The 27,528-nt window shown below is 28.1% G+C and overlaps 13 protein-coding genes across 13 annotated transcripts; 9 read left to right on the top strand and 4 right to left on the bottom strand.

Moving 5' to 3' along the window:
• Nucleotides 1-297: 297 nt before the first annotated feature.
• ELE39_002115 (regulator of chromosome condensation) lies at nt 298-3,063 on the bottom strand (the record flags this gene model as incomplete). Its single annotated transcript, XM_067344965.1, has 1 exon — nt 298-3,063. One exon carries the CDS (start codon nt 3,061-3,063, stop codon nt 298-300), a length of 2,766 nt encoding a protein of 921 aa, XP_067202886.1.
• An 822-nt stretch (nt 3,064-3,885) lies between these two features.
• Nucleotides 3,886-6,330, top strand: ELE39_002114 (bromo domain containing; the record flags this gene model as incomplete). The annotated part of the gene is made up of 1 exon (XM_067344964.1): nt 3,886-6,330. The coding sequence occupies one exon, from the start codon at nt 3,886-3,888 to the stop codon at nt 6,328-6,330; it is 2,445 nt and encodes an 814-aa protein (XP_067202885.1).
• An 11-nt stretch (nt 6,331-6,341) lies between these two features.
• On the bottom strand, nt 6,342-8,804 carry ELE39_002113 (NADPH-dependent FMN FAD containing oxidoreductase; the record flags this gene model as incomplete). Its single annotated transcript, XM_067344963.1, has 1 exon — nt 6,342-8,804. The coding sequence occupies one exon, from the start codon at nt 8,802-8,804 to the stop codon at nt 6,342-6,344; it is 2,463 nt and encodes an 820-aa protein (XP_067202884.1).
• A 559-nt stretch (nt 8,805-9,363) lies between these two features.
• Nucleotides 9,364-11,775, top strand: ELE39_002111 (uncharacterized protein; the record flags this gene model as incomplete). The annotated part of the gene is made up of 1 exon (XM_067344961.1): nt 9,364-11,775. The coding sequence occupies one exon, from the start codon at nt 9,364-9,366 to the stop codon at nt 11,773-11,775; it is 2,412 nt and encodes an 803-aa protein (XP_067202882.1).
• Nucleotides 11,776-12,191: 416 nt separating this feature from the next.
• Nucleotides 12,192-13,994, top strand: ELE39_002110 (uncharacterized protein; the record flags this gene model as incomplete). The annotated part of the gene is made up of 1 exon (XM_067344960.1): nt 12,192-13,994. The coding sequence occupies one exon, from the start codon at nt 12,192-12,194 to the stop codon at nt 13,992-13,994; it is 1,803 nt and encodes a 600-aa protein (XP_067202881.1).
• Nucleotides 13,995-14,774: 780 nt separating this feature from the next.
• On the top strand, nt 14,775-16,316 carry ELE39_002109 (collagen triple helix repeat; the record flags this gene model as incomplete). The annotated part of the gene is made up of 1 exon (XM_067344959.1): nt 14,775-16,316. The coding sequence occupies one exon, from the start codon at nt 14,775-14,777 to the stop codon at nt 16,314-16,316; it is 1,542 nt and encodes a 513-aa protein (XP_067202880.1).
• Nucleotides 16,317-16,318: 2 nt separating this feature from the next.
• Nucleotides 16,319-17,196, bottom strand: ELE39_002108 (uncharacterized protein; the record flags this gene model as incomplete). Its single annotated transcript, XM_067344958.1, has 2 exons — nt 16,319-16,810; nt 17,014-17,196. The coding sequence occupies 2 exons, from the start codon at nt 17,194-17,196 to the stop codon at nt 16,319-16,321; spliced, it is 675 nt and encodes a 224-aa protein (XP_067202879.1).
• A 564-nt stretch (nt 17,197-17,760) lies between these two features.
• Nucleotides 17,761-18,612, top strand: ELE39_002107 (transcription factor TFIIIB; the record flags this gene model as incomplete). Its single annotated transcript, XM_067344957.1, has 1 exon — nt 17,761-18,612. One exon carries the CDS (start codon nt 17,761-17,763, stop codon nt 18,610-18,612), a length of 852 nt encoding a protein of 283 aa, XP_067202878.1.
• ELE39_002106 (tRNA-intron-encoded endonuclease) lies at nt 18,613-19,400 on the bottom strand (the record flags this gene model as incomplete). The annotated part of the gene is made up of 2 exons (XM_067344956.1): nt 18,613-19,044; nt 19,104-19,400. The coding sequence occupies 2 exons, from the start codon at nt 19,398-19,400 to the stop codon at nt 18,613-18,615; spliced, it is 729 nt and encodes a 242-aa protein (XP_067202877.1).
• A 1,133-nt stretch (nt 19,401-20,533) lies between these two features.
• ELE39_002105 (uncharacterized protein) lies at nt 20,534-23,302 on the top strand (the record flags this gene model as incomplete). Its single annotated transcript, XM_067344955.1, has 1 exon — nt 20,534-23,302. One exon carries the CDS (start codon nt 20,534-20,536, stop codon nt 23,300-23,302), a length of 2,769 nt encoding a protein of 922 aa, XP_067202876.1.
• A 414-nt stretch (nt 23,303-23,716) lies between these two features.
• ELE39_002104 (60S ribosomal L28) lies at nt 23,717-24,100 on the top strand (the record flags this gene model as incomplete). The annotated part of the gene is made up of 1 exon (XM_067344954.1): nt 23,717-24,100. One exon carries the CDS (start codon nt 23,717-23,719, stop codon nt 24,098-24,100), a length of 384 nt encoding a protein of 127 aa, XP_067202875.1.
• A 608-nt stretch (nt 24,101-24,708) lies between these two features.
• On the top strand, nt 24,709-25,494 carry ELE39_002103 (ribosome biogenesis regulatory; the record flags this gene model as incomplete). The annotated part of the gene is made up of 1 exon (XM_067344953.1): nt 24,709-25,494. The coding sequence occupies one exon, from the start codon at nt 24,709-24,711 to the stop codon at nt 25,492-25,494; it is 786 nt and encodes a 261-aa protein (XP_067202874.1).
• Nucleotides 25,495-25,972: 478 nt separating this feature from the next.
• On the top strand, nt 25,973-27,394 carry ELE39_002102 (transcription or splicing factor; the record flags this gene model as incomplete). Its single annotated transcript, XM_067344952.1, has 1 exon — nt 25,973-27,394. One exon carries the CDS (start codon nt 25,973-25,975, stop codon nt 27,392-27,394), a length of 1,422 nt encoding a protein of 473 aa, XP_067202873.1.
• Nucleotides 27,395-27,528: the final 134 nt, after the last annotated feature.

Raw genomic sequence — 27,528 nt, 5'->3', positions numbered from 1 at the left:
TTTTTTTTAATTTTTTGATTGAGAAGTATTATAATGGCATTCTTTTCTTTTTCTCATTATTATGGAATCTAAAAATCAAACAAGTTTAATAATATATGTGGAAAGATAAACCCTCCAAATGGTGAAAATAAAGATATTTGTTAGTTATTATAATTTTAAAATAAAATAATCTAATCTAATTAATTTCTAATTAATTAAAATCTTGTGTAATCCAATTCAAATGTTTCTCAAATCTTTAAGTATTTAATATTAATAGCAGTAGATGATTAAAAGCATGTTCAACTTGATTTAATTCTATTAGTTTTTATTTTTAGATTTAGGTTTAGTTTTTGTATTTGACTCTTCTTGGGTTTTACATTTAGTAGTTTTACTACAATTATTTGATTTGTATGTATCGTTTTTTGGCTTAGAAGTAGTTTTAGTTTTGGTGGTCTTGGCCTTGGAAATTGAAGTTTTAGATTCCGTCTTAGATTCGGCCTTGATCTTGGTCTTGGAGCTGGTGGACTTGGCTTTGGAGGAGACCGAATTTTTTGTTTGAGTCTTAGCCTTGGAAGCGGTTTTGGCAGTCTTGGATTCGGTCTTGTCCTTGGAGGTAGAAGTTTTGGGCTCAGTCTTGGTCTTGGGTTTAAAATTAGTTTTGGAGGTGGAAGTTTTGGTTTCAGCCTTGGTCTTGGAACATGAAGCGTTTTCCTTCGCCTTTGCTTTGGGTTTTGTTGTTTTGGACTCAATCTTTGCCTTATTGGTGGGTTTTGAGGCTGACTTGGATTCAGCCTTGGCCCTAGTTTTCGTGGTCTTCGATGAAATAACAGTCTTGGTCTTGGATTTAGCCTTGGAAGTGGCTTTGGTTCCTCCAGTCTCAGATTTGGTCTTCTCAATCTTTTTTATAACGGTCTTGGAGGGATCCTTTTTGGTAGTTCTTCCTCCTTTAGATGATGACTTCGCACCTTTTCTCTCTTCCTTTTGCTCTTCTTCTTCCTCACCCTCCTCGTATTGCACCTCGTCAAACCTCTTTGCGTTCATTCTTTTCAGTCCTCTCTCAGCCTCCTCTTTCTCCTGCTCTTCTTCTTCTTCTTCCTCTTCTTCTTCAAACACAAGTCTGCTAGAATAAGAACCATTCCAGATCAAAGCCATGGAATGTTGAGATCCACCAACAGCCTTTAAAACAAAATTGGAGTCAAAACCATCATTTTCTAATAGAAAAGTCTTGGGATTCATAATTTGAGGATTCAAAACAACTTCGGAGTCTATAAGCCTTTTAATTCCAATCTGACCAGTCAAATTCATCCCCCAAACAAACAGTATTCCATTCACATCAATGGCAAAACAGCTATCTGCTCCAAACCCTAATCTTTTGATATTCTTGAGATGTTCAATCTTTGTAGGTACTTTTATATCCCTCTCCTTTGTCATGTTCTCATTTCCATTCTTAATTAACTGACCCTCCAAACCACAACAGTCCTTCATACCCCATATAAATACTTCACCACAACAAGTTAATAAGGCTGAGTAATACTGGCCTCCTCCTATCTGTTTAATTGGCTTAGTACTCTTACACTTACTACATTCCGTCTCAAAATCTGCTATATTCACCTTTTTTGGTCTAAAAACTATAGGATCCTCATTATTATTCTCCTCAGACAAATTCTCTTGAGATTTCTCAAATATACCCAATTCATTTCTTCCATTCCTACCACATGCAAATACCTGAAGAGTATTCATATTAACATCTTTGACCACAAAAAATGTGGAAGCTCTTCCACAGTATATATCTTGAATTACTAAATGACTAGGGAATCCCAAAATATCATGATCTATTTCCATAGGGTACAAATATTTTGTCTTCTCCATCTTATCTTCTACTGGTTTTATACCAAATTGTCCAAATTCGGTACTTCCCCATGCAAATATTCTCATATCTTCAGTTACCACAATCGTATGATTCTCTCCACCAAGTATCTTTCTAGCTTTACCTACCACTTTTAAATCCATCTCTTTTTCTAACTTTATCTTTTTTCTCCCAATATTTCCTCTCCCAATTCCCACACTTGGAGAGTATTCTTTCATACCAAAAATCGGAACTCGCACTGGATTATATTGTTTATACCCCACCAAACTTCCGTTCATTAATTGAAAGTTTGGGAATCCTATATATCCTCCACTGTCCTTGTACGATCCCCACAAATATACCTCTCCACTCTCAGTCAAACAACAGCTGTAGCAATCTCCACTAATAATCGACTTTACTTGACAGCTTTTAACGTCTAATGGGAATTCTATCTTATTTGGGTACTTTTCACTATCTTCAGGCTCTTCCTCTTCCTGTTCTTCCTCTTCTTCTTCATCCTCCCCCTCACCTCTATCCTTATCATTATCAACCTTTTTGTTAAGCTTCTCCAACTTTGCTTTAAGCTTTGATGATAGACGTCCCAATGCTCCATCATCATTGCATCCCCAAGAAAATATCTCACCTTGGTCTGTCAAAATAAGATTGTGTAAAGCTCCAGAAGCGATATCAACGATGTTATAATCTTTAGAAATTGTTTCAATTCGTTTTGGTATCTTTAAACATAAATCTTCGTCTAATAAAGATTCCTTCATTCCCAATTGATCACATTCTCCTGAACCCCACACCCAAACAGTACCTAAAGGTACATTATTATTATTACTTGGTGCTTTTTTAATGAATGATTTATATTCTATAAAATCAGAATTGAATTTATCAAAATATTGTTTCCGTTCTTCTTTTATTTCTTGGTGAATATCTACACTTTGTATAACTGGGGTCTCCTCTGCTACTATTGGAGTTGTTGGCGACTTTTCAATGTTACCAAAAGTTGAAAAAAATTCAGAATTCTGATTGGTTGTATCACTGCTGTTTACTGGAGCTCCAAATGTAAACACTGGACAAGAAGAATCTGGCGATGATGAAAATACACTTGAACTAAAGATTGGACCTGAAAGCTGTTTCTCTTGTCCATCCTTTTCCCTAGCATATTCACAACATGCACATACCTTTGCATCCTCATCATTCGTTACCAAACATACTGTACATTTCCAACCCATTGTTTTTAACAGATTTTAAGTTACTCTCTAAACTATAATAAGTTAGCTATTTAGTTGATTACTATTCCTTCCTTCTCTTTAAAAGAGATTTGACTTGAGATGAATTTAATTTACCGAATCAATCTGGTCTTTCTATTCCCAAGTTAGCTTATTAATCTAGAATCAAAGCTTCCTTATTCCTATAGTTGTTTGCCTGTTATATATCAAGAAAATTCCTTTTATTCCAAATCTCTAAATACTGCTTTGTTTATCTTATATTTTTGGAATTTGGAAACTTTGGGTCCCTAATACACTCTCTGGTACTAATAATACTACTATTATTATTACTACTATCAAAAGTATTTCTCTTTCTTCTTATTGTTCCCTCCTTCTCTTTTCTACTTTATTTAGTGATTCAGTAATTATTTTAATATTTATATCATTTATTAATAAATTCATAAAGTGGCGCCACTTTTTATTTTTGTGTGTCCTTTTTGAAAATTTAAGATACTCTTTAAAAGTAATTAATAAAGTACAGTTATAGATTTTTAAATGAAAGGAAAGATGAAAATTTAAGAATTACTACTTCATCAATCAATGGATCCATCCACCCACCAATTATTCATCGATCACTCAATCGAAATAAAACTAATAATTTCGTTAATTATTACCTTTTATGTTAATAATATTATTGTAGAGCCCGCCATTGCAATTCAATATTTCTATTAATTATTAAATTAATTAATTGAGATCGATATTCATCGTTATTCTTCCTTTTATATGGGAAGGAATTGAATACCCGGGGTTTTTCAATAGTTTTCTCCGAATTTATACCAAACAAACATGGATTCTGGAAGCTCAAGAGGAATCAGTTCAAGTATTCGGAGAAAACTTTCCATTCTACTTGAGACTTTGAGAAAGGATCCTAATTTTGAATTGTTTATCCACCCCATTGATCCTGTTAGAGATGGATGTTTGGACTACTTTGAAGTGATTAAAATTCCTATGGATCTTATTACAGTTTCCAACAAACTCTTAGATGATCAATATAAGAATGTTAATGAAATATTTCAAGACATTATGTTAATATTTTCCAATTGTAGAGAATACAATACCTCTCCTTTATGTGCACATATTATTGATTTATGTAATAAATCAGAGAGCCGATTTCTACTGGAATGGACTAGACTGGGGTTTTCCGATAAATCTACAAAGAAAAGACTCGAAGAGTTATCCAAAGAAGTTAACAAAGGTTCAAAATGCAATTTTAGTTCCTCCTCTAGTAATAATAATACTGTAAATGGCTTCAATTCCAATAATTATCATTCTAATTTAAATCAAGCAAGTGATAGCAATGCAGGTAATGCTAGTACCAACCACAATGCTAAATCAAATCAAAAAAACAACACTAAATTACAGTCTTCCTCTTCTTCCTCCCCTTCTTTCTCCTCCTTCTCCAAAGGAAATACTGGCAGAGTTATTTTGAAAATTGATAAAGACAATATTTCTACAGACACTAATGAAAATATCATTAGTAATAAAAGGCATAAAAGTGAATCTAGCAAAAAGTTTGCTAGTAATAATAATGTTATTCCTCTTAAAAAGAGAAAGGATAGTGTTGAATTCTTAGAATCTTCCAGCTTTATTAATAATAATAGTAATACGATGACTACACCAAATAAAAAAAGTATTGATATTCAAACTTTCAGTAATAATAATAGTGATAATAATAATAATAATAATAGTACTGGTAATTTCAACCAAAATATATCAAATAACTCAGATTCTGATTGGAGAAATGAATGCTTGAGAATACTTAATGCACTTAGAAAAGAACACAATTCTTTTCTTTTTGAAAATCCTGTTCTTGAAAGTAAAGATCTTACTGAAGAAACTAAAAGCAGATATAAAGAAGTCATTCCTGAAGCATGTGACTATATTACTATCGAAAAAATGCTAAATAGTAATGATAATAATAATCATACTCAAACTAGTTCTAGTAAAAACAATATTAGTCACTCAAAAAAACATTCTTCCTGGAATCAAAAAAGAAAATCGTCACCTTGCAATTCTAAACCAATTCCAACAATTGATAATCCACATGAATTTGAAAGACTGGTCAAATTAATATTTTCAAATTGCATGATATTTAATCCTAGCTCTGGAGAATGTAAATGGATTTATGATTCTGCAAAACACTCACTAAACAAATTTAATAATTTATGGAACAAATCGAATGTATTTCTTCTCTATTCTAACTCTCATTCTAACAATAATTCTAATTCTTCATATTCATCCTCCAAACAAAATTTGGTTGAGATTAAAGATAGCCAAAGTGACACAAGTATTGGATTTAGTATATCTACAACAAATTTGAATAAAAATCAATCACAACTTAATAATAATTTCTCATTTTCTAATTCAAACAATATTATTAAAAATAAGCTAAATATCAACTCGAGAAATATGATTTCCTCATTTAATAAAATAATCACTCAATGGAATAATTACTCTATTATTTGGAGACAATTCATTCTTAATAAAAGTAATATCAATTCCAATTCTAGTACAAATTCTACCGATAATACTATTACTGATACTAAAACTGATACAGGTACAAATGGTACCAGTATTAGAAGAAGCTCAAGATCTAATAATAAGAATAACTCCACTTGTAAAATATCATTCAAAATTTGTCTACCAAGTATTAAAAATAATAATAATAAAAATATTCAAGGATTATTTGATTCAAATACTAATGATAGCGATTTATTAGATTCATCTAATAACTCAAATTCACCAATTAGTAATACTATAATTAAATCAAATAATCAATTTGAATTAACTCCATATTCTGATAATATTGAATACATTTTCCCACTAAAAATTTATTCTTTTAATATGATTAAATCAAATCGTAATATTATCAATAATTTGAATCGGAATAATCATAATATAATTACAAAATTAATTAACAACTCCAAAATATATATATATTGCTTTAAACCATACCACTCACACTTTCCAGAATTGGATATTCAAAAAAATATAAATTCTATTTCAAATCAATATTATTTTGCATATACAAATGATGATGAATTAATTAATAAATATATTGAATTAAAGATTAAAATTCCAAAGTCTATTAGTAACTTTATTATTCCAATAGTTAAACAATGTTATATTGATAATAATGTTTCAACACTAAATGTTAATATTATTATTAATAATATTGTTGAAAATGATTTAAATTCAATTCTTAAAATATACTTCGGTAATATACTTTAGATTAATTTATATTAAACCCATGTTTCTTCAATATATCTACCATATCTAATTAGCTTCTTAATATAAATTAAAGAATCCTCAATTTTATTAAATTTACCTTCTAATACAAGTATTTCTGCCAAAGTCTCCCTTATTTCTAAAGGCATTGTTAATGCATTTCCACAAATTAAAATATAACCATTCAATATACAATTAATTATATATTCTCTCATATTATCATTTTCACTCAATAATAATGATTGTATATAACAACCAGATCTTAACTGATTTAAATTAACCAAATCGTGATTTTTTGATTCAAAATTATTAAATATAGATTCTTTTATCCCAGGATTTTTTCTTGAATATGATATATTAAATTTGACTTGATCTATTAACTCTTTTCTTCTAGAAAATTCATTAATTTGATCAATATAAGGATACATTACATTACTATATCTAAATCCAATATATACAAGAGTATTATTAATCATTTTATTTTCATGAATAATATCTTTCTTTAAAATATTTATAACTCTTTCTTGTAAAATTGAAATAATTCCTGTGATACCTAATCCGGATGATATTAATAAAATAGGTGTTTTTGGATCAACTAATTCTTTGATAATTTCATCACTAATTTTATTATCAAATGCTATTAATACCCTTTGATTAAATATAATGTCATCCAAATAACCTGAACACAATCCACGTATTTTTCTATTATATGCTGTATTCCATTCAATAATATTAACACATATTTCTATAACATCATTATAATTTAAATAGCCATATATTTGATCATAAGTTAAATTCTTATATTCTTTAATAATATTATTGAAATACTTTTCTTTAGCTTTAATTAAATAATTTTTAATAACTTTTGTTCTTAATCTTTTAAATATAATATAGTGATCAAAAATTCCAAATAGATTATTTTGATTTACTTTTATTCTAGGTAAAAATATTCCAAGTATATTGGAAAATATTTCTGGTAAAATTAATTCTATAGATTGATGATTATGGTGATAATAATGATTAAATAACCCAATATTGATTCTTCTCATATACTCTTCATATTCGATATATCTCCATAGATTTAACTTATACCAATCCATAGTGTTACATATAGAATAATATCTAGGAATAATTATTGGTATATAATTAATAATATCATCAATTTCCAAATTTATTGAATTGAAATCCCATAATAACTCAATATAATTGCGATGTTCATCTCTAATATAATCACAGTAATCTTTTTTAGAGTCAACAGTTTTTTCTATCATTTCTTTCAAACGTCGCATATGCATATCATTACTTGTATTATTATAACATTTATTAACAAATCTTCTATCTGGTACATTCATTATATCCAAATAACGATATATTAACGTAAATATTGACATTCTTTGATTCAATGGAAAATGATTATTAATATTACATTTTTCATCTTCAATATAACATTTCCTAAATTTGATTAGATTATAATGATCGTTCTGTAATTTATATTCACATTCATCTAGTTTATTACATAGGCAATTATAATAATTATCATTAAATTTGATTTCTATTATTGTTTTTGGATGAATATCTTTATTAAATAAATCAATAAATTGTAATACTTTTTCAATAGGATTTACTGGCCAAACTGCAACATGCGTTCCTGGTTTATAATGAATTTTATCTTTATTAAGAAGTTCAAATTTTATTTTCTTAATCCTTTTAGTTCTAGATTCTTGATCACATTCTTGATTATATAATACATTTGAAATGGTTGGAAATGAAATATTTTTTCGATTCATATCAGTAATATGCTTTTTTTGAATATCTAATGAATTTTTTAATTCATTATTTAATTCAATATCAAATTCATAATTTACTTCTTTTTCAGGATTAATATTAATAATTTTACATTTATATCTATTCAAGGGTAATACATTAGTTTTAAAATAATTATCAATTTGAAGATTTTGTGTAAACATTTTAATGATATTTTCAATCCAAGGATCATATTCTCCCAAAATGCCAAAATCATGTGATTCATCACCTAATCCCCACGGTATCTTTTCAACTGCTCCATAATTTAATAATAAATGACGTAATTTTCTTGCAGTAATATTAAATCTTGCGTTACCGAAACACCTATCACCCATTCCAAAGATTGTGAAATTCATCTTTTTAATTAATTTTTTATTTAAATTATTTAATAGAATTCGATTCCAAAATGAGACCATTGTATCAGGTACTTCTCCTTGTCCTGTTGTTGATAATACAAAAATTATCATTGGAAATTCTATTTCAAATTTTTTATCAACATTTTCCTCATTTTCTTCTTCAAAATAGTCAAAAAAGACGTGTTCGAATTGATCTATTGATGTTGGATATCCAATTACTCCAACTTTCCATAATTCATCTCTGATATCATAAGATAATCTTTCTGATTTACCTGTCTGTGACGCATATACAATCCACACTCGTTTTGGACATTTCATTTTTCCTTGATAATATTTATTTTAAATTATATATAATTTATTAGATATCCATATATTGGCTAAAGGGAAAATTACTTATATATTTTCCCAAAATTGAATAATTCCAAAAATTTACAAGAAAATTTGGTAATTAATGAAATTCCTCAAATTAAATTTTTACTATTCTATTTTACAATTCTCATAAATTTGTATTCAAATATTAATTTTTTTTTTTGCAACTATTAATTATCCAATTCCTATAAATTCATTAATAATAGGAATTAAATTTGATTGGATATATGTGTGAAAACTCCTAAATCCTCAAAGAAATAATGTGAGTAAATCACCAATTGTTACTGATTTGCAATTATTATTAGAATATTGTTGTTATTAAGAATATTTCTTGCTTTATCTGACAATTAATTAAAATAATTCCATTTACCGCGTAAAATTAACATGGAAAATTATATTGTTTTTTAAACTTTTTGTTGTTTTATTTATAATTGAATGATTTCAATACCCAGAGAAAATAAAATAATTTCATCAAGACCATATCGAATACTGGATATTTCTCTTCTAAATGACCAATTTAAAAAATGAACAACTCAATAATAATGGTATAAGCCCGGATTTTAAAATTTACTTGCAAAGAAATGAACCAAAATCTGCGGAATCATTCTTAACAATTGAGGGAAATAATAATGAGAGTATTGAATTGATTAATACATGCAGCTTTTTGGATGATTATATTCCACCAGATTTTCCAAAGTCAAGAGTATTCAGTTTTAATGATGAGGTTTATAATAATATAGATGATTACCATAGTAGAAAAAAATCAAGTAGTTCTGCAATTAAGAATAAACAACATAATAATGAATCAATAACTGAAATTATTAACCGTAAACTTCAAGATCACTTTGAAAATATTAATCATTTTGAAAAGATAAAATTTTTGATTTCAAGTAATTTTGCCTTTGAAAATATAAGAAAATTAAATGTTCTTCCTCCAATTAGAATTTATGAGCTTTGGAAAGGCACACCGATGGCTATCAGAAAAATATTATTTAATGCAATTTCCATCATTTTAGTAAATCGTATAAAAATTTGGTCCAATATCGATGCAAAACAAAAAGAGTACTTTATTATATGGGGTTGTAATTATTTGAGCCAAATAAGTAACTATTTGTCAATACCAGAGATAATTACAGAACAAATGATTAAAGTATATTATTTAAACATTGATGATCCAAATATTGAAAACTTCTCAGACATAAAGCCATTAAAAAATTCTTTGACTGAATATTGTAAAAATGAATTGCAACCAAAAGTCAACATTGTGTTTAATGAGTATAGTTGTAATAACAATAATATTAATAATAATGTTAGATCCAAGAATATTATGAAGTATAGCAAGGATTTAAATGCTGAATCATTTTTACTCATTAGAAATAACAGTGCGTTCGGAGTCTTATATAATGATGTTGAGCTGAATATTTGTAAAAATCCACGAGCTCGTTCATTAAATAATAGATTATCTTCAAAAAAAAAAGATTTGCCATTGAATCCCTTAAATACTTTTGATAATAATTTGAAGATATTTAATAACAATAATATTAATTCCAATAATAATATTAATAATAACTTTGTTTCAAAAACAAATTACTATAGAAGAAAAACTTGGCATTCAGGTATTAATAAGCTGGAATACATATTAGATGAGCAACCACCAAACTCATTTTTAATAATTATATTATCATTATTAAGACTTCATGCAATTGATGGAATATTAAATTCACGTACTTTATCAATTCTTCAAGAAATATATCTTGTATTAAATGATAATAATGAGTATTATAAATCATCACTTTTAATCTTTGATTCTCTTCAAATGTTAACTTTTAATGATATTAAAAAAAATGAGCTTAAATGTGATACCAAATGTCTTGAAAAAGGTTGGAATAAATCAATAAGATATTTAAAAGTGGCTGGTGCTACGATTTTGGGGGGCGCTGTATTGGCAACAGCTACAACAATTGCAGCACCTGGTATTCTTGCTGGCTTAGGAACATTAGGATTAGCTTTTCCCAGCATTTTCGGAACAGCTGTTACTGCTGGCACAAGTGCGGCTACAATGTCAGCGGTAGCTGGTGTAGGTGGTGCAGGTCTTTCAGGATGGAAAATGAGTAGAAGAGAATCTCCACTACAAATTTTTAATTTTCATCAAGTTGGTAAAAATCCTGATAAACCTGGCCTTCTCCCCATTTTGATTGGTATTAGTGGTTGGCTTAGAAGTACTGATGATATATTTATACCATGGAAAATTGCTTTTAATGGCGTTGAATGGATGGAGACTTATACTATAGAATTTGAACCCGAAGTGTTATCAAAGTTAGGTAATTCTATAGCAATAACAATGTCACAAGATCTTGCCATATTTGCAGGAAAAGCTATTTTACTTCAAACAGTGGTTGGTACTTTAACTGCTGCTTTATCCTGGCCTATAACCATTATGCAATATGCTGCAACTCTTGATAATACTTGGGCAGTGTCAAGACATAAAACTGAGCAAGCCGCAATAATTCTTGCTGATGTTTTATGTTCAATCGAAGCTACAGGTGATAGACCTATTAAGCTTGTTGGTTATAGTATGGGTGCTAGACTTATATATCTAGCATTACAAATCATGTACGATCGTAAACAATTTAATAAAGTTCAAGATGTTGTATTGTTGGGATTACCATCGTCTTTAAATACTAAGAAGTGGATTAAAGCTAGGTGTGTTGTTTCAAATCGATTGATTAATGTATTCTCAAGGTCTGACTGGGTTCTTGCATTTTTTTATAGATATATGCAGTGGGGGTTTCATGTTGCAGGTATTTCACCTGTAAATATTGCCGGTGTTGAAAATTACGATGTTACGGGAATGATTACTTCACATGATCAATATCCTGATAAAATTCGTGAAATTTTATATTATGTTAACTTTTTTTAGCTTATAAATATAATTAATATATATTTATTTTATTTAATTATATATATATATATATATGTATTTTTTTTTTTTAAATAAATTTTCAATTTAGTGGCAGTGTGCAGTGATTACATGCACATGCATATAATTACTCCGGTACATAATTTATTTGTATCAAAATTGACACGTAATTATTGTCCACATTCATAATAAAATATATTTATAAGGAAAATAAATCATATTTAAAAATTAGAATAATTTAATTTTTTTTTTTAATATTGATTTTTTAGTGTAATAATCTGAATTAAAATTTAAGATTTCATAAATTAAAAGAAAAAAAAACGAGTCAATGTAGTTTGAATATAATCATTTATAAAAGAATTTTTTGTTTAATACAGAATAAAAAAAAGAATAATAATACATAGTAAATAAATTAAATGGACAACATAATAAATAACATTTATGAAGAAAAACACAATAAAAATAATGGATTTGAGTCAAATTTAATGAAATATGGTAAAAAAGAACTATTAAGTAACAATGAAATAATTTATTTACCTAAAAATGGTAAAAAGTTAAAATGTGAAGATTTTTCATTAAACAAAATTGTGAAAAATATGAATCAAGAAGAATTAATAGAGGAATTAATGGTTGATTTATCTTCTTTATTGGTAAAGCTAAGAAATAATTTGGAAGAGTACCAGATTGAAAATTGTACCTATAATAATAAGAAAAATGTGATGGATTTGGTTAGAGTATGTATATCAGTTGGATTAAGAGTAGGTGTAGTGCTGGAGGAGAAATGTACATATTTAGGAGAAAATTGTACTATTTTGAGTAGATATTCGTTAAGTTACAACTGGTTTACTTATTGGAATGATAACTTCCCAAAAAGTAGTGGAATTTCAAATGATATACAAGAATTTAATGAAATAAAAATAAATAATGTTATTTTTCAAAATAAAAATAATAGTGAAGAATATCATATATGTACATTAAATTGCGTTAAGTATGAAAAATTTATCAGTGATTTTAAAATGTTAAGTAAAATAGCAAATAATTTATTTAATCAAGCATTTATTATGAGTATTTGGGATACAAAAAGTGATAATTTTATCGAAATTGAATATTTTAATATTAACAATAAAGTACCATATATTCTGGAAAATCACATTTATTATGTTGATAGTCAGGATAATAATCAAATATTAACTGATAATAAATTGATTAATACAAATTTCGATGTAAATCCTAGGATTGATAATAATTGTTTCCAAAATCAAAATTCTAATAAAATCACCGTTGATGATAATAAATTGGAGGTAGATAAAGTAGATTACGACGAAGAAATCAATGATAATTTAAGTAATAATGTTAATTGTATTCTGTTACCAAAGATGATTGTATGTCCATCATCAATACATGATTTTAATCTTAATAATTCACAATTAGAAGTTAATCGTGGTAATAGTAATAGCTACCAATATTCAGAAATTCAATTTGGTTCAATAAATCAGTCACGCAGAGCCTCTATTGTTATGGAAAATATTGATATTGAATCTCTTATTGAGTGTAGAGACAAAGTTTCAAATATTAAGCATTCTATGATTAAAATTAGAGAAGTTCAGACTGAAATATATAAATTAATTATAGAAAGTACCGGCGAAATAGATTATTTAGAAGAACAATCAGCTTTAGCTCAAATTAATACAGCACATGGTGCATCATCTGTGGCAAAGGGAAGTAAATCAAAAGCTAACTGGTGGCCATTTCATGGTTCTACTGCTGGTTTAGTTTGTGGTGGAGCTGCTGGGCTAATGTTGGGTCCTTTTGGTGTAAGTTTTGGAGCAGCACTCGGAGGTGCATTAGGGTTAACTTTTGGTAATATGTTGAAAAATCATTGTCAAAAAAAAATGGACGATATAATAAAAGAATGCGAGGCAAGAACTAGTAAAAAGAAGATTATCACAAATTCAAACCAAATGAGAAATAACGATCAAATAATTCCGAACAAGCCCAAAATTAACGTCAGAACAGAAAAAAAAGTTCCTTTTGAATCTTTAATTAATAAAAAAATGGATGAAAAGTATCAATTATTATTTGAAGTCAAAGATAATAATGAATTAAATCCGAGTCATTTAATAAATGAAAGTAATTCGATGATAGAAGAGAAATATGATGCATATATATCAAAAGCAACTTTGAGCGACATACTAGAAAATGTTGATATAATACCATAAATTAACATTATACTAATAAAACTTTACAACTCAAAATTAAAAAAAAAAAGAAAAAACCTTCACTTTCCAGCTATCTCACAATTGTTTATATGCAAAAATTATTACTAATAATAAATGCAAAGGCGGGAATGTGGGGAATACCAGTAATGCATAATTAGCTTTTTAAACGGGAAAATTATTAAAAAAAAAAAAAAAAAAAGAAAATTCGTTATGCAAGAACGAAATTTTTAAAAGCAAATAATTTATTAATAAATTGAGATGCCAAAAATTAGTATGGTAAAATTGTAGGTGAATTTTTCTGAGATTAAAAACCAATATATATATTTCTTGAATTTACTAGTATATTGGGATTAAAATATTTAAAAGAATTAATAGTAATTAATATATTATAGTTATCGCTCGATAAAATGTTTTTAATGCATAGTAGAAATTGTTAGTTTGATATTTAAAAATCAGTATTGAAGACTTATAAGTGGATAATACATTGATTAATATAATAACATTTACATATGATATATCTTTGATATAGAATAGAATGGATATAAAATAATATCTTAAAATAAAATCAATATAATTTAAAGTTAAAATTGATTTGATCAATATTAGAAAATCCATTCTATATATAATTGAAAATTTATTTTGTATGTTATTATTTAAAATATTTTAAGTTACACCCAAGAGAAAAGATAATATATATTTTTTAATATATTAATTACAAATTTTAAGTATCGAATTAACTAAAAATAAATATTGATACAGTAATCGAATAATATAGAAAAGATGAATAATAAACTATTTTCTCTATTTTTATTCTTTAATATTTTGAGTTTATTAAATGGAGAAGATATTGAGAGCAAGAGTCTTCAATTATCGGGTTTAAGCTTTCAAAACATGGGAGGAGAAAGCATGAATTCTGGGATTGATGGAATCGATGGAAATGATGGAATTGATGGAACTGATGGAATTGATGGAATTGATGGAACCGGTGGAATCGATGGAACTGATGGAATCGATGGAATTGATGGAATTGATGGAGTTGATGGAATTGATGGAGCTGATGGAATTGATGGAGCCGATGGAATTGATGGAGCCGATGGAATCGATGGAATTGATGGAATTGATGGAATTAATGGAATCGATGGATTAAGTAATGAGAAGGTCAATATCGGTGAAACCAGTATTGGTGGATCAAGCGTTGGTGGTACAAATATTGGGGACACCGGTGTTGATGGATCTAGTATTGTTGGTACTAGTATTGGTGGTACTAGTGTTGGTGGGTCCAGTCAAGGTTTCGGTAGTGATAAATCAATAGATTTTGAAGATAATGACAATGAAAAAGTACCCGAACTTGGAACTCAAATGGATGAACAAGGAAGGGATTCAACATCTGTACAAGAATCAAGTAATCTTTCATCAGGTGGGAATCAGGCTGAGGAAGGAACTTCAGTTGGCTCTGGTTCTACTGGAAAGGATCAGGAAGATGACCAAAACCGCTCAAATACTGATGGGGCTTCTATGAATGAAAACCAAACTGACCGGAGAATTCGAGCAGTAACATACGGCTTTGGGGGTGGTCCTGTTGCCCCACCAGCGTCTACAACAACCGCAGCTCCTATTTCGCCAACCACCACTGATACAACACAACCCACAGATACAGCTTCAACAGATACAGCTTCAACAGATACAGCAACAACCGTACCAACAACCGTACCAACAACCGTACCAACAACCGTACCAACAACCGTACCAACAACCGTACCAACAACCGTACCAACAACCGTACCAACAACAATACCAACAACCGTACCAACAACAATACCAACAACCATCCCAAGTACTCAACAAGCTACTCAACAAACTAATCAACAAACTACTCAACAAGCAACAACAACAACAGCATTAACAACAGCTTCTACTGAAATATCTACAACTTCAAAAGCAGCCGCAACAAAAAGTTCTGTTGATCCGGGAGTAATAGCTGGAGCAGTGGTAGGTGGTATTGCAGGTATTGGGTTACTGGGAGGATTAGGCTTAGGAATAAGAAAGAGAAGATTAAGAAGTGTTGATTTAACAGGTGCACCTAATATGGAGAATAATTTGAGAGGAACAGCAGGATCATTTAAGCCTATTGATGTTACTGATGGCACAAGTAGTCCAGTTTATCCTTTTGGAAATGTAGGTTCAGGAGCAGCATCACCAAGAACAGCTTCTCGTTTTGTGGCCGGTGGTGGTAAAAATGGTGAAAATGAAGAGTATTTACCAGAATACGCTGTGGGAGGGCCAGAACAATATAATGATGGATTTTCATTCTTTGAAGATTGATATCACTCTATTATATCAGAGAATAACTTAATTTCATTATGTATTGGATTACTGCTAATATTACAGTTAACACAAACTTTTTGATGTTTATTTTGAATGCTATTTTCTTTAATTCTGGCTATTTTAGAGCATTTTAAATAAGAAGAGGATGCAATAATATTTTGACAGCATTTATTATATGAAGCATTAGTATAGTAATCCAGATTTTTGTTAGTTACTGGACATATTAAACAATTCAGTGTATTGTTGAATTTATTCTGGAATTTGATTGTACAATTCATTAATTGAATATTAAATGATTGAAATATTAAGTTTACAAATAAAAATAATGGGAAGTAATTTAAATGATTATAACTTACTTTAACTTGAAATATATCCGAAAGCTTTTTAATGTGTGGAGCTGTTTTGGATTTACTTAGTAATTTATTTATAACAGCTTCTTTATTATATAGAAATCCCTTATTACATATTACTACTGGGGGGTTCAATGGCTCCTGAAAGAGATAATAGTTAACTTATTCGAGGAAGAAACGAAATGATTGCTCAATATTATGTATTTAATATACACAATTTCAAGTTAATATTATTAAGGTTGTATTCTGTGGTATCTCATAATACATATTCAAATACGCAGAGAGTAACACAGAAAACCAGGTAAATAGTTTCAGAAAAAAATGCAGCAGAATGACAAACTTACGTTAGTTAGATAGCATTTTGTCCATCTTTCATGCATTTTAAGTTTTGTTGAATTTTCTTCATTTGTTAATTTTACTTGTGCATTTGGCATGTAACCCATTCCACCTAAATTTCTCTTAAATCCATAGCCCTTAGTTTTCACAATATCTGCTCTTTTTGGAATACTTCCTCCATCTCCACCCATACTATTTGTGCTTTTCTTTAATTATTTTTTTTCTACACAGTGCAAATTTTTCGTAAGAATAAAAAGTAAAAATATAGAATAACTTAAAGGAATAACCAAAGCTATAAGATGGCTGATTTTTAGTAGTACAAAACTCCCTTTTTTATATTCTTTTTTTTTTTTCTTACTGTTGTTTTCAAATAAATTATGCAAAATCTCATTTAAAGTGGCGCCAAAAATTCAAAATTATTAATATATAATTATTTATATATTAATTTGTTTATTAATATATAATATTAAATTGTAATATGGGAGATAATAATTAATTAGTGGCAAGAAAAAAGTAGAAATCAATAAGAGAAAAAATGAAATTGATAAAGTAATATAGAAGTATAATAAGGAAATCAAGGACTAAAGTTGAAGTGTAAGAGAATTATTATATGAGTAGACGCAAATATATAAATGAGGTTGAGGATTTCAAATAGTTTATGGAACGTTAATATAGCATTGAATTGATTATTAAAATAGGTATAAACGTTTTGTTTTGTTTTCTTTTATTATTATAATTATAATTATTGGGATTAAATGGCAGGAAATGATTCAGCAAAAGGAGATAGTGCTACTTTATGGAGTATTGTAATTAAAACGGCCTATAGAAAGAGAAGATCAAGGAGAAAACAAAGTGAGCAGAGCAATGAGAAGGAGAGTATAAATTTAGATGGTAGAAATAATAATTCCGGTGGGACTGTGAATAACAGCTTTAGTGACAGGTATTCAAATGATATGATTTTAAATGATAATAATTTTTTGTCAAACAATCAATCGGGTTTGGGGGCTTCAGACACAAATAATAATGGGAGCGATTTACTAAAATACTTATTGGACGGAAGTCCTAGACAAGAAAACAAACAGTTGGAGGATACAAATTCAGCTTCAAAAGGTTTTGAAAGAATTAGTGCTGAAAGTAACTCAAATAATAGTTTTTTAAGCGAGCTGTTTTCAATTGATAAGTTGAATGGAGATGGTGGCTCTAAGCTATCAATAGATTGTAAGGGAGATATAGTTCTAGAAGAAAATTCATTGAATAGTAGTTTTGGGAAACAAATGGACTGGCTTGGATTGATGGAGGGGAGAGTATATATTAATGAAAATATGGCGGGGACATCCCTGCAACCTTACTCTGGTGCTTATAAAAGAACAAAAGGTAAAAGATGGTCAACAGAACAAACAAATAAATTTTATGATGCTTTGTCATTATTTGGTACGGATTTAATGCTAGTGAAGTCAGTCTTTCCAGAATTTACCGATAAACAAATCCACGATAAATTTAAGGCAGAAGAGAAGAAGAATAAGGCAAAGCTAGATGACATATTGATTAATAAAAAGAAAAAATTGACTAAAGAGGATGTTTTAAGGTTTAAACAAAAATATAAATAATTAACTGGAAAATCTGGAAATTTCTAGACTTTGAACTTCATCATTTTTGGAGTTGTATTCAATTAGAATAAGTTTTTTTGAAACGGACTCACATAGCCTTGATAAATTAATAATCTTTTTATAATTAATTATAGGAAATTTTACTATATATGTTTTATTATTATAAATAACTTCTTCGTATCCATCATATTTCAATTGATCACTTTCATCGTCCTCTTCTCCATATGTGAATTTACATATCAAGATACAATGCTTTCCATGGACTAGAGAAGGACTTTTATGGTATAATATAAAATCAACACCGAATTTTAATCCATCTTTAACTATGTAGTTTTTTTCTTTAAAGTATTTATAAATTATATACTTTAACAGAATTAGGTTTTCTTTATTTAAGTAAAACCTTTTGTAAATATTGGATATATTTTCATATGTCTAATAATATTAGTATTTTTTGATATTATGAGTAATATTATAATTATCATTTAACTTACAATTTTAAATGGTTCATTCTTATCATCAACTAAACCTTTCACTTTAAACAAAATATCGTAATGTTCATATTTTTCCCCTATGTATATAATTTCATATATATTAAATATATACTGAAAGCTTATTTGATCGTGAGTTTCTTCTACTTTTTTACTACCTAGATTAAATTTCAAATATAGGTTTTCAATGAATTTTAAGTGTATGTTTTCGTTAATTTCTGGAATTGCAATCACGCCGTCAAGAATAAAATAGAACGGTTTTGTAAACCGGAATTCTATAAGTTTATCTTTAACCTTCATTTTTCCCATTTACTTTATTAAATCCTTTATAAATTTATTTTAACAAGATATATATGCAATGTGTAACTCTAATATTACACTTGGACAAAAAAAAGATTAAGTTAAGATTTCATAGTTATTAATAAATAGTTTTAAAATAAACTAATTGGAATTTTTTATTTTCTTAAAATTCAATAATAAAATTCAACAAATTATTTATTTTAAAGTTAAAAATTCAATTAAATCACTAAAATTATTTTTGGCGCTAATGTTTGTGTGTTAACAATTGAAAAAATATGCAAATGATATTAATAATTTCCACATAAATAAATAAGTGATATTTAATTTTTAAAGTTTATTATCATCTATAATACTGAAGTAAAATTGCTATAAATTTAAATCAACCATGATTATGATTTTGAAATATTAAATTATATTTTTGCATTAAAATGAGGGGGTAAAAACCACTATTTCAATTTGTGGTGGTGGTATGTTTTATTTTACATTATTTTACCTATTTTGCATAAATTCAACGAAAATTTAGCCATAAATAATTCAAATATTTGCGTTTTATCTTTATTTTAATTTGATATTTTAGTAGAATTAAATATCAAAATGGACATTTGGCGGGCAAAAATTCACATTTGGCGGTATTTATAGAGGAGAATTGCATTTATATAATGTGAGGATTTATCTATGTAATTAAATCTTTTTTAAAGATAAAGAGTTAATGCTAATTATTTTTTTATATTAATCTTTAGCCTTATAGAAAGAGGTTATAGGTTAATGATTTAGCTGTTATTTAGAAGTACAGCTCAAAGTAGGTGGATTATAATTCTATTTAACTTAAATAAGTTGGCAAATACACAAATCTATAGAACTGATATTAATATTTACAGGAAAAATAGATTTTCAAGACTAGAGAAAAGTGTCAAGTTTATTTAATGCATTAAGTGTGTGAGATTGGATAACTTTTTCAAACAAAAAACTGGAAGGAATATTAAGATATTAACATTTTTTTAATGCAGAAATAGAGTCAAGTATATATATAAAATTTAACGAATAACTGGTTAATAGAAAAATAGTAGTCTCAATATATATATTTACCTACATGCATTTATATGTCTGAATAGAGGTTTTAAGCTCGAGAATAAATGACTAAAGAACAATTATTAATTCACGAAGAAGATATCATTGAATATTATACACCCAAAATAACAAAGAAGAATCAGGAGGATTTAGAAATTGTGGAAATTAAAGGGATGAAAACTATTGATAAAAATGAGATTAATACAAATCTAACAGATAAATATATTCAGTTGGAAGATACAATCAATGGCCAAATATACGAACTATTTAATAATAGTAGTTTTATAGCTCTTCTGGAGAAATATGATATTACTGATGAAAAAGAAACTTTGAGAATTTTGAATGACGAGCTTACAAATAATGAGACTCAGAAAGAAAACTATGAAAGATTATTAGAAATTAAAAGAAATTATAATGAATTAATACAGCTATTTAATGAATTGACTTGTAATGAGAAAAATAAAAATATGCTTATAGAAAGAATAAGGCAAAATGATAAGAAATTATTGGATTCAAGTATGTTAAACAATCATTTAATTAGTTCTGATAATAATGCTGGAATATTTAAAAGCAATGATTACTTAAAATTGTTATTATTGGATTTAAGGATATTAAAAAAAGGAGTTAATTTAAACAATGAATTATTATTAGAAAAAGAAATGATTGTTGATATGCTCAATAGAAATAGAGTCCATTTCTTTACTCTTAGAATGAATGATTTGTTGCAAAGGCATATCGAAGATGTTGACACACTTAATAAAAAGGATGAAGATTCATTTTATTTAGAATCTGTATTAAGAAAGAAAGTAAATCTCATACATATGGAAAACATACATTTAAAAGAACAAATGAATAGATATTTATTCCTAATTAATAAAAAAGATCAAGAAATCAGCAAATTAAGCTTTACTTTATTTTCATTACAAGACCAGTTAGACAACTCAATTATTCATCTCAGAATGAAGCTAAAAAGTAAATATGGAAATTTTATTCACTTACATGAAGACAGCACTTTTGATACAATTAATAGCGGTGAATCACTATATCAAAATACTATAATAGATAACCAAGCCCACACCAATCCACTAAGTATTAAAGAATTAACACAGGATAGTCAGGTATTGTTCATTAATAAAGAAATTGACAGGCAAAATATTTTAAATATGCATGCACACACTAGGCGCCATGATTACATTAATGATAATGTATTAAAAAGCGGTGCCAAATTGCTTAGAATAAATGATCAGACTGAAATTCCAAAAAATTCAGTGATTTCAGGTATAGATAAAAGGTTCTGTGAGCTGAAGTCATCTATACCTTCAAAGTTAAATATTCTTTCCCAATGCAAGCATATCAAGAGTGCAATATCAACTCCACGGGACTCAGTAGAGCAAATTAATAGTAATCATGTGATAATTACTCCGATAGATACGGAACATGAATTAATTGAAAAGGTTGAAAGTGAAACTCGTCATGAAACTAACTTAAATGAACGGATAGATGATAAAGATCTAGTTATTCAAAAGCACAGTGGGAATCATAAAGTTGAAGATGACAATAGAACTATACAGGAAACTAATAAAACGATCAGTAATATTACCAACCGTACTGAAGAAATCAGAGACAACGAGCGCGTAAACAACAAAGATGATTGCAACAAGAATGAATCTAATGAAAGCAAGAATGCTTCTGAACTAGAAAAGGTTAAGAAGACTAGTACAAGACAAAATTTATCACTACAAAACTACAAAACAGATAAAAAAACAAATAAAACTATTTCTGATCAGAAAAATGTACAGGAAAACGAAAGACTAAATGGAAAGATTTTGCTTAAATCTGGTGATGGTACAGACTTTAATAGTTCCAGAACTAGTTCAAAAGAGCATGTTAAGGTAGTGAATGGTCAATTGTGTGGCTTTTCTAAGCCAACAGTTACTAGCTTATCAAAGAAAAGAACAAAATCAAAAGAAAGATTAGTTGATGATTATAATAATTCAAACTCTAACAATTTGTATAGAACTAACTCAAAAACAAGCTTGATCTCAATGAGTCATTTAAAAGGAGGTATTTTTGATAATTCTTACGTTCATAACGATTCAATTATATCCGCTAATATTCTTAGCAAGAGAAATCTAAGAAAAACTAATAATGACTTGGACATCATTGTACCTAAAACTAAAACAACAAATTTAATGAATAACTCAACTTTTAATATTAGCAACATGAATAGTACGGTGGATAAGTACTTAAGCGATCAAAAAAAAGAATGTTCTAATGTGGCTGAACTAAATAATCAACCGAACTATGTAACTAATGCCCCAATTGTGAGGGCTTATAAAGCAACAATTCAATCAATTAAATCTATAAATGATTTTCAAACATATAACAGTGCAGACAAGAATCTAAGTATGATCAATAACAGCAATGTTGTTAATAATGAAACAGACTCATATTTAATATATTCTCCTGAAGTCAAACCTTTAGACTTACAGCCTATAAACTACACAGAAGCCAATCAATTAAAGTCAAGTGATACAAGCTTAACAAGAAGCAACTCGACACCTCTATTGAATAATATCAGTAACAATAATAGCAGCCAATACTACCCAATCAGCCTACCTAACACCAGAAGCAACAGCAGTTTTTTGAATCACTTAAATATGACTCAAAATACAACAAATACTACATTTTCAAACGGTAACGCTGATATAGGACCAAATACTAATTCAAATAACAACCTTCAATATATTGCTCCAGTACCGACCCCCATAACCATTGATACTGTTCAACAGAGAATTTTATTCCCAAATAATTTCATTGCATTATATAAATAATCATTTCGTTCAATAAATATTAAATTGGCGGGCTTTAATACCGCCTCTTACGTAATTATTAGTGTTAATATTTTATTTGTATTCTAGGCGAATTAAAAAAATAAATAATAATTTGAATTGATTGAGACGTAGAAATATATTAAAACTAGTAATAATTTGTAATATATTTATATACTATATCAATAAGTTAATTAGTTAAAATATTGAGACTGGCAATAATAATTAATAATTGATTACATCGGACAAATCAAAGGTAAAAAATTAACTAGTATTAAAATAACCCCTTTTTTGACGAGAAAAAGGAATAAAGAATAATTAAGGTTATATTTATTTAGAAAAAGAAGTATTTCTTATTTTTTTAATATATTTTTCTGATTGAATATTTGCAATATATATTATATTTATTAGTAAAAAATGTTTTCAACTGAACTCTTATGGCAATGTGTTAAGAAGAACACTTCTTTCATTAAAAAGAGCAATGGTTTTATTTTGACTTCTGAACCATTCAACATAATGAACCTAAACAGTTTAAAGTACTCAGGTCTTGCTGCAAGAAGGTCAATCAGTATGGATCTAGTCCCAAACTCTAATGGAAAGCTTGTTAAGAATGCCAAGATTACAAAGAAGAACACTGGATCAAGCACTATTAGATGTCCAAAGAAACTAATTTCTAAGGTAAATCTCTCCAATGATTTTAAACAAGCAAAGAAGACAATCAAAAATCAAATCTTAGCCCGTCCAGATTTGAAGAATGCTGCTATCATTAGATATAAAAAGATCCAAAAGGCTAAGTGTTGAAATCTCGAAGATCTAGAAAAATGTAATTATATTTTTCTAAATTTCTATCAGAAATTAATATTTCTTCAATCCTTACACTGTTTCATTAGCTTAAATAGGTGCTGAATTTCTTAATTATTAATTTAGTGTTATTTTTTGCTACCTTTAATTGTGCAGTAAAGATGAATGGCTGAGCCTTGTTTATATCGGACACCTCATGTACTTGGTTTTAATTGAGTTGATTTTCCTAATTAAATATTAGTTTTTTAATCTCTTATATTTGATCTCTGGCAAATCTATCTTGTTTTACTCTAATAAGGTTCGAATGAACGATCAGCTCAAAATCATCATAAACTTACAGTTACTCTCTGAAAATTGTTGAATTTAATTGGCAATTATTATAATGAATTTTAATTCTAATATTTATCACATTAACTACCATGTAAAAATGTACATTCTATATTTGAGTTTTGGCGGCAATTCCTTTTAGTAACTTTGGAGCCCGCTTAATTAGTCCCTATAGTCAAAATGTCAAACTGAAAGTAATTTGGGTTATTTTTTTCAAATAAAATTATTATCAAGCTTCCATCCTTTATAAAAATTAAAAAAGGGAGTATTCTGGAATCATAATGGAGGGAGAACAGTTAGAAACATCTCCTTTAGAAGTATGCCTTAGTAATTTGATTGGAATTGATATAGCTAGTGTAAATGAGGCTGAAATAAGTAAATCCGGAGCGAATAATTTGCAGTTAATGTTGAATTCAATTTGGTCAGATCTTAGTAAAGAAAATACAAAGGATGGAGTAGTTGTAAACCTTCCGAGCAAACAAGAAATTCAGCTTCCCAGAGCATATCCTCTTCCAACAAAGAGGGAAAAAACTAGATGGGAGAAATTTGCAGAACTTAAAGGTATTAAGAAGAGAAAAAGATCAAGGATGGTTTATGATCCTATTACTGATGACTTTGTTCCAAGATGGGGTAGAAACTCTATTAAGAAAATTCAAAAGAAACATAATGAAGCCATTATTGAGATCAAGGGTAATTTGAATGAAAATAAAGATCCAAGAGAGTCTATTAACTTAAAGAGAGATATGATGATTAACAAACAAAGGCTTAGAGAGTTAAAGAATAAGATGAATTCTTCTAAAAATACCTCAAAATCTGATGAATTTGCTTTAGGTATTGGAAATTTGAAAGACACCAACGTTAAAAGAAGCAAGTCTCAAGTAAAAGAACTTTTTAATAGAGTTTCTTTATCAACTGCATCTTATGGAAGAAGAGATAAGGTACTTTTAGATGAAGATCGTTCAACTATTAAAGCAAAGAAAGTCAAGAAAATTCTTGATACTAAGAATGAAAATGAAAAGTATAAAGATATTTATAGTAAAATTCTTAAACGAAGCGCAAATCTTTAAGAATTACCTACTTTATATAGCTAAATTTGCTTTTCACAAAATAGCTCCAAGTGAAAAGATTGCATTAAGTTCAAAATAATCTAGAAAGAGCAACTAAATTCTAAATTTCTTCTAATGAGGCCAATATATTAACTAGTAACTATGTTTTCTGTATAAGTGTGATGCTTTATTTTAAAGAAAGTTTTAAATAAAAATCATCGATATATGCAATTTACTGGACTCTTTGCAAGTCCTGTTATATTTTTTATAACAAACATTTGCCCGCCAAAACGTAAGTAATATTTTACATTAAAATATGCAAAAAGATTAATTAATAATAGAAAATATAATTAAGTTAATTGTTTTTTCGCAATAAATAACTAAATCTTTAGAACCAGAGCTCTGTGGTAATATAGATATTAATTAAGATAAGGAACTATATAACTATAATCTTGTTATGATCATTAAGTAATATAAGTAACACTTTAATACTATTAGAATGGAGGCGGATACTACGTCGATTGGGAATAGTATTGGAAGCAATAATAATTACTTCAGGGGTGGAATTACAGGTCAGCTACCAATTACTGACCATAGTAGCGATAATATATCAAAAAGAGAAAGTAGATGGTCAAAAGTGAATGATGGATCTACAAGCAGATGGAAGAGTGTATACGAAAAGGAGTATATTCCTCCAGCCTACTCAGACTTCCCTCCAGGAATGAACAACTACGAAATTGATCAATTTTTAAGAGAACAAAGATTGGAAGAGTTAATTTACAAGCTTCAAATGGGAGAAATAGAGTATGGAAGCCCAGATATTAGAGAACCAAGTCCACCTCCAATATACGATAAGAATGGTTCCAGAATAAATACAAGAGAGGCAAGAGTAAGAAAGAACATGGAGGAAGAGCTATCGAATTTAATAGAATATATGTCAAAAAACGTGGAAGGTTATGTTGTACCAAAAGATTACAAACCATTAAAAAAAACTAAAAAGTTGATAATACCTTTAGATAAATATCCTGACTATAATTTTATGGGCTTAATTATAGGCCCAAGAGGATACAATCATAGAAGACTAGAAGCAGAAAGTGGTACACAAATTTCAATACGTGGGAAAGGAACCACTAAAGAAGGTAAAAAGTGTGACCATCAAACTGAAGAAGAATTAGCGATGCCGATGCATATTCATATTACAGCAGAGTCTCAATATAAATTGGATAAAGCTGTTAGTATGATCCAACCACTTTTGGATCCATTCCATCCTTTACATGAAGAATATAAGAGAGATGGACTGCAACAACTCGCAATAATTAATGGTACATTGAATACAAATTTGAATAATTCAAGTAGCCTGATTAATACATTTTCAAGCGGAAATAATGCTATAACTTTGGCAAAAGGATGTTTGCATTGTGGTTCTACACAACATCCTACTTATGCCTGTCCAGATGTTAATTCACTGAACTCATTTAAAAGACCTGATATTAAGTGTAGCATTTGTGGCGATAAAGGCCATATTACAAAGGATTGTAAGCAGTATGTTCCAAACAATAATGTTGAAGAAGAATTTAAGAAGATGATGATTGAGCTCGGCCATGAGATGAATTATAATATGGAAGGTACGAATAGTGCCAATGAACACTCTATTAGTGAATACAATGTAAATGGGGACTATTATGAAAATCTTTATTCTAATAATGATGGCCAGATTTACGATCAAAATAGTTACGAACAAAAAAACTATGACTACCAAACTGAAATGAATAATACTTTTGATAGTACTAATTTTGCTTATCAAACATACCAAAACAGTTTTTATGGAAATAATATAAATAAAGACAACAACATTAATAATCAATTTAACAGTCATTACAATAATGATGACGATGATGACAACATGGATGAATCTGATTAATTTACTTAGCAACTATTATTATTATTATTATTATTATTATTATTATTATTATTATTATTATTATTATTATATAAAAGCTATTTTTAATATACATATAAACATTACTGAATTTTTTAAAACCTGTTAGATATTGT

The sequence above is a fragment of the Cryptosporidium sp. chipmunk genotype I genome (genome assembly GCF_004936735.1).
Source record: "Cryptosporidium sp. chipmunk genotype I strain 37763 chromosome Unknown contig_23, whole genome shotgun sequence".
Taxonomy (NCBI): Eukaryota; Apicomplexa; class Conoidasida; order Eucoccidiorida; family Cryptosporidiidae; genus Cryptosporidium; species Cryptosporidium sp. chipmunk genotype I.
The sequence above is the reverse complement of the archived record's forward strand: the minus strand, read 5'-3'. Positions and strand labels throughout refer to the sequence as shown.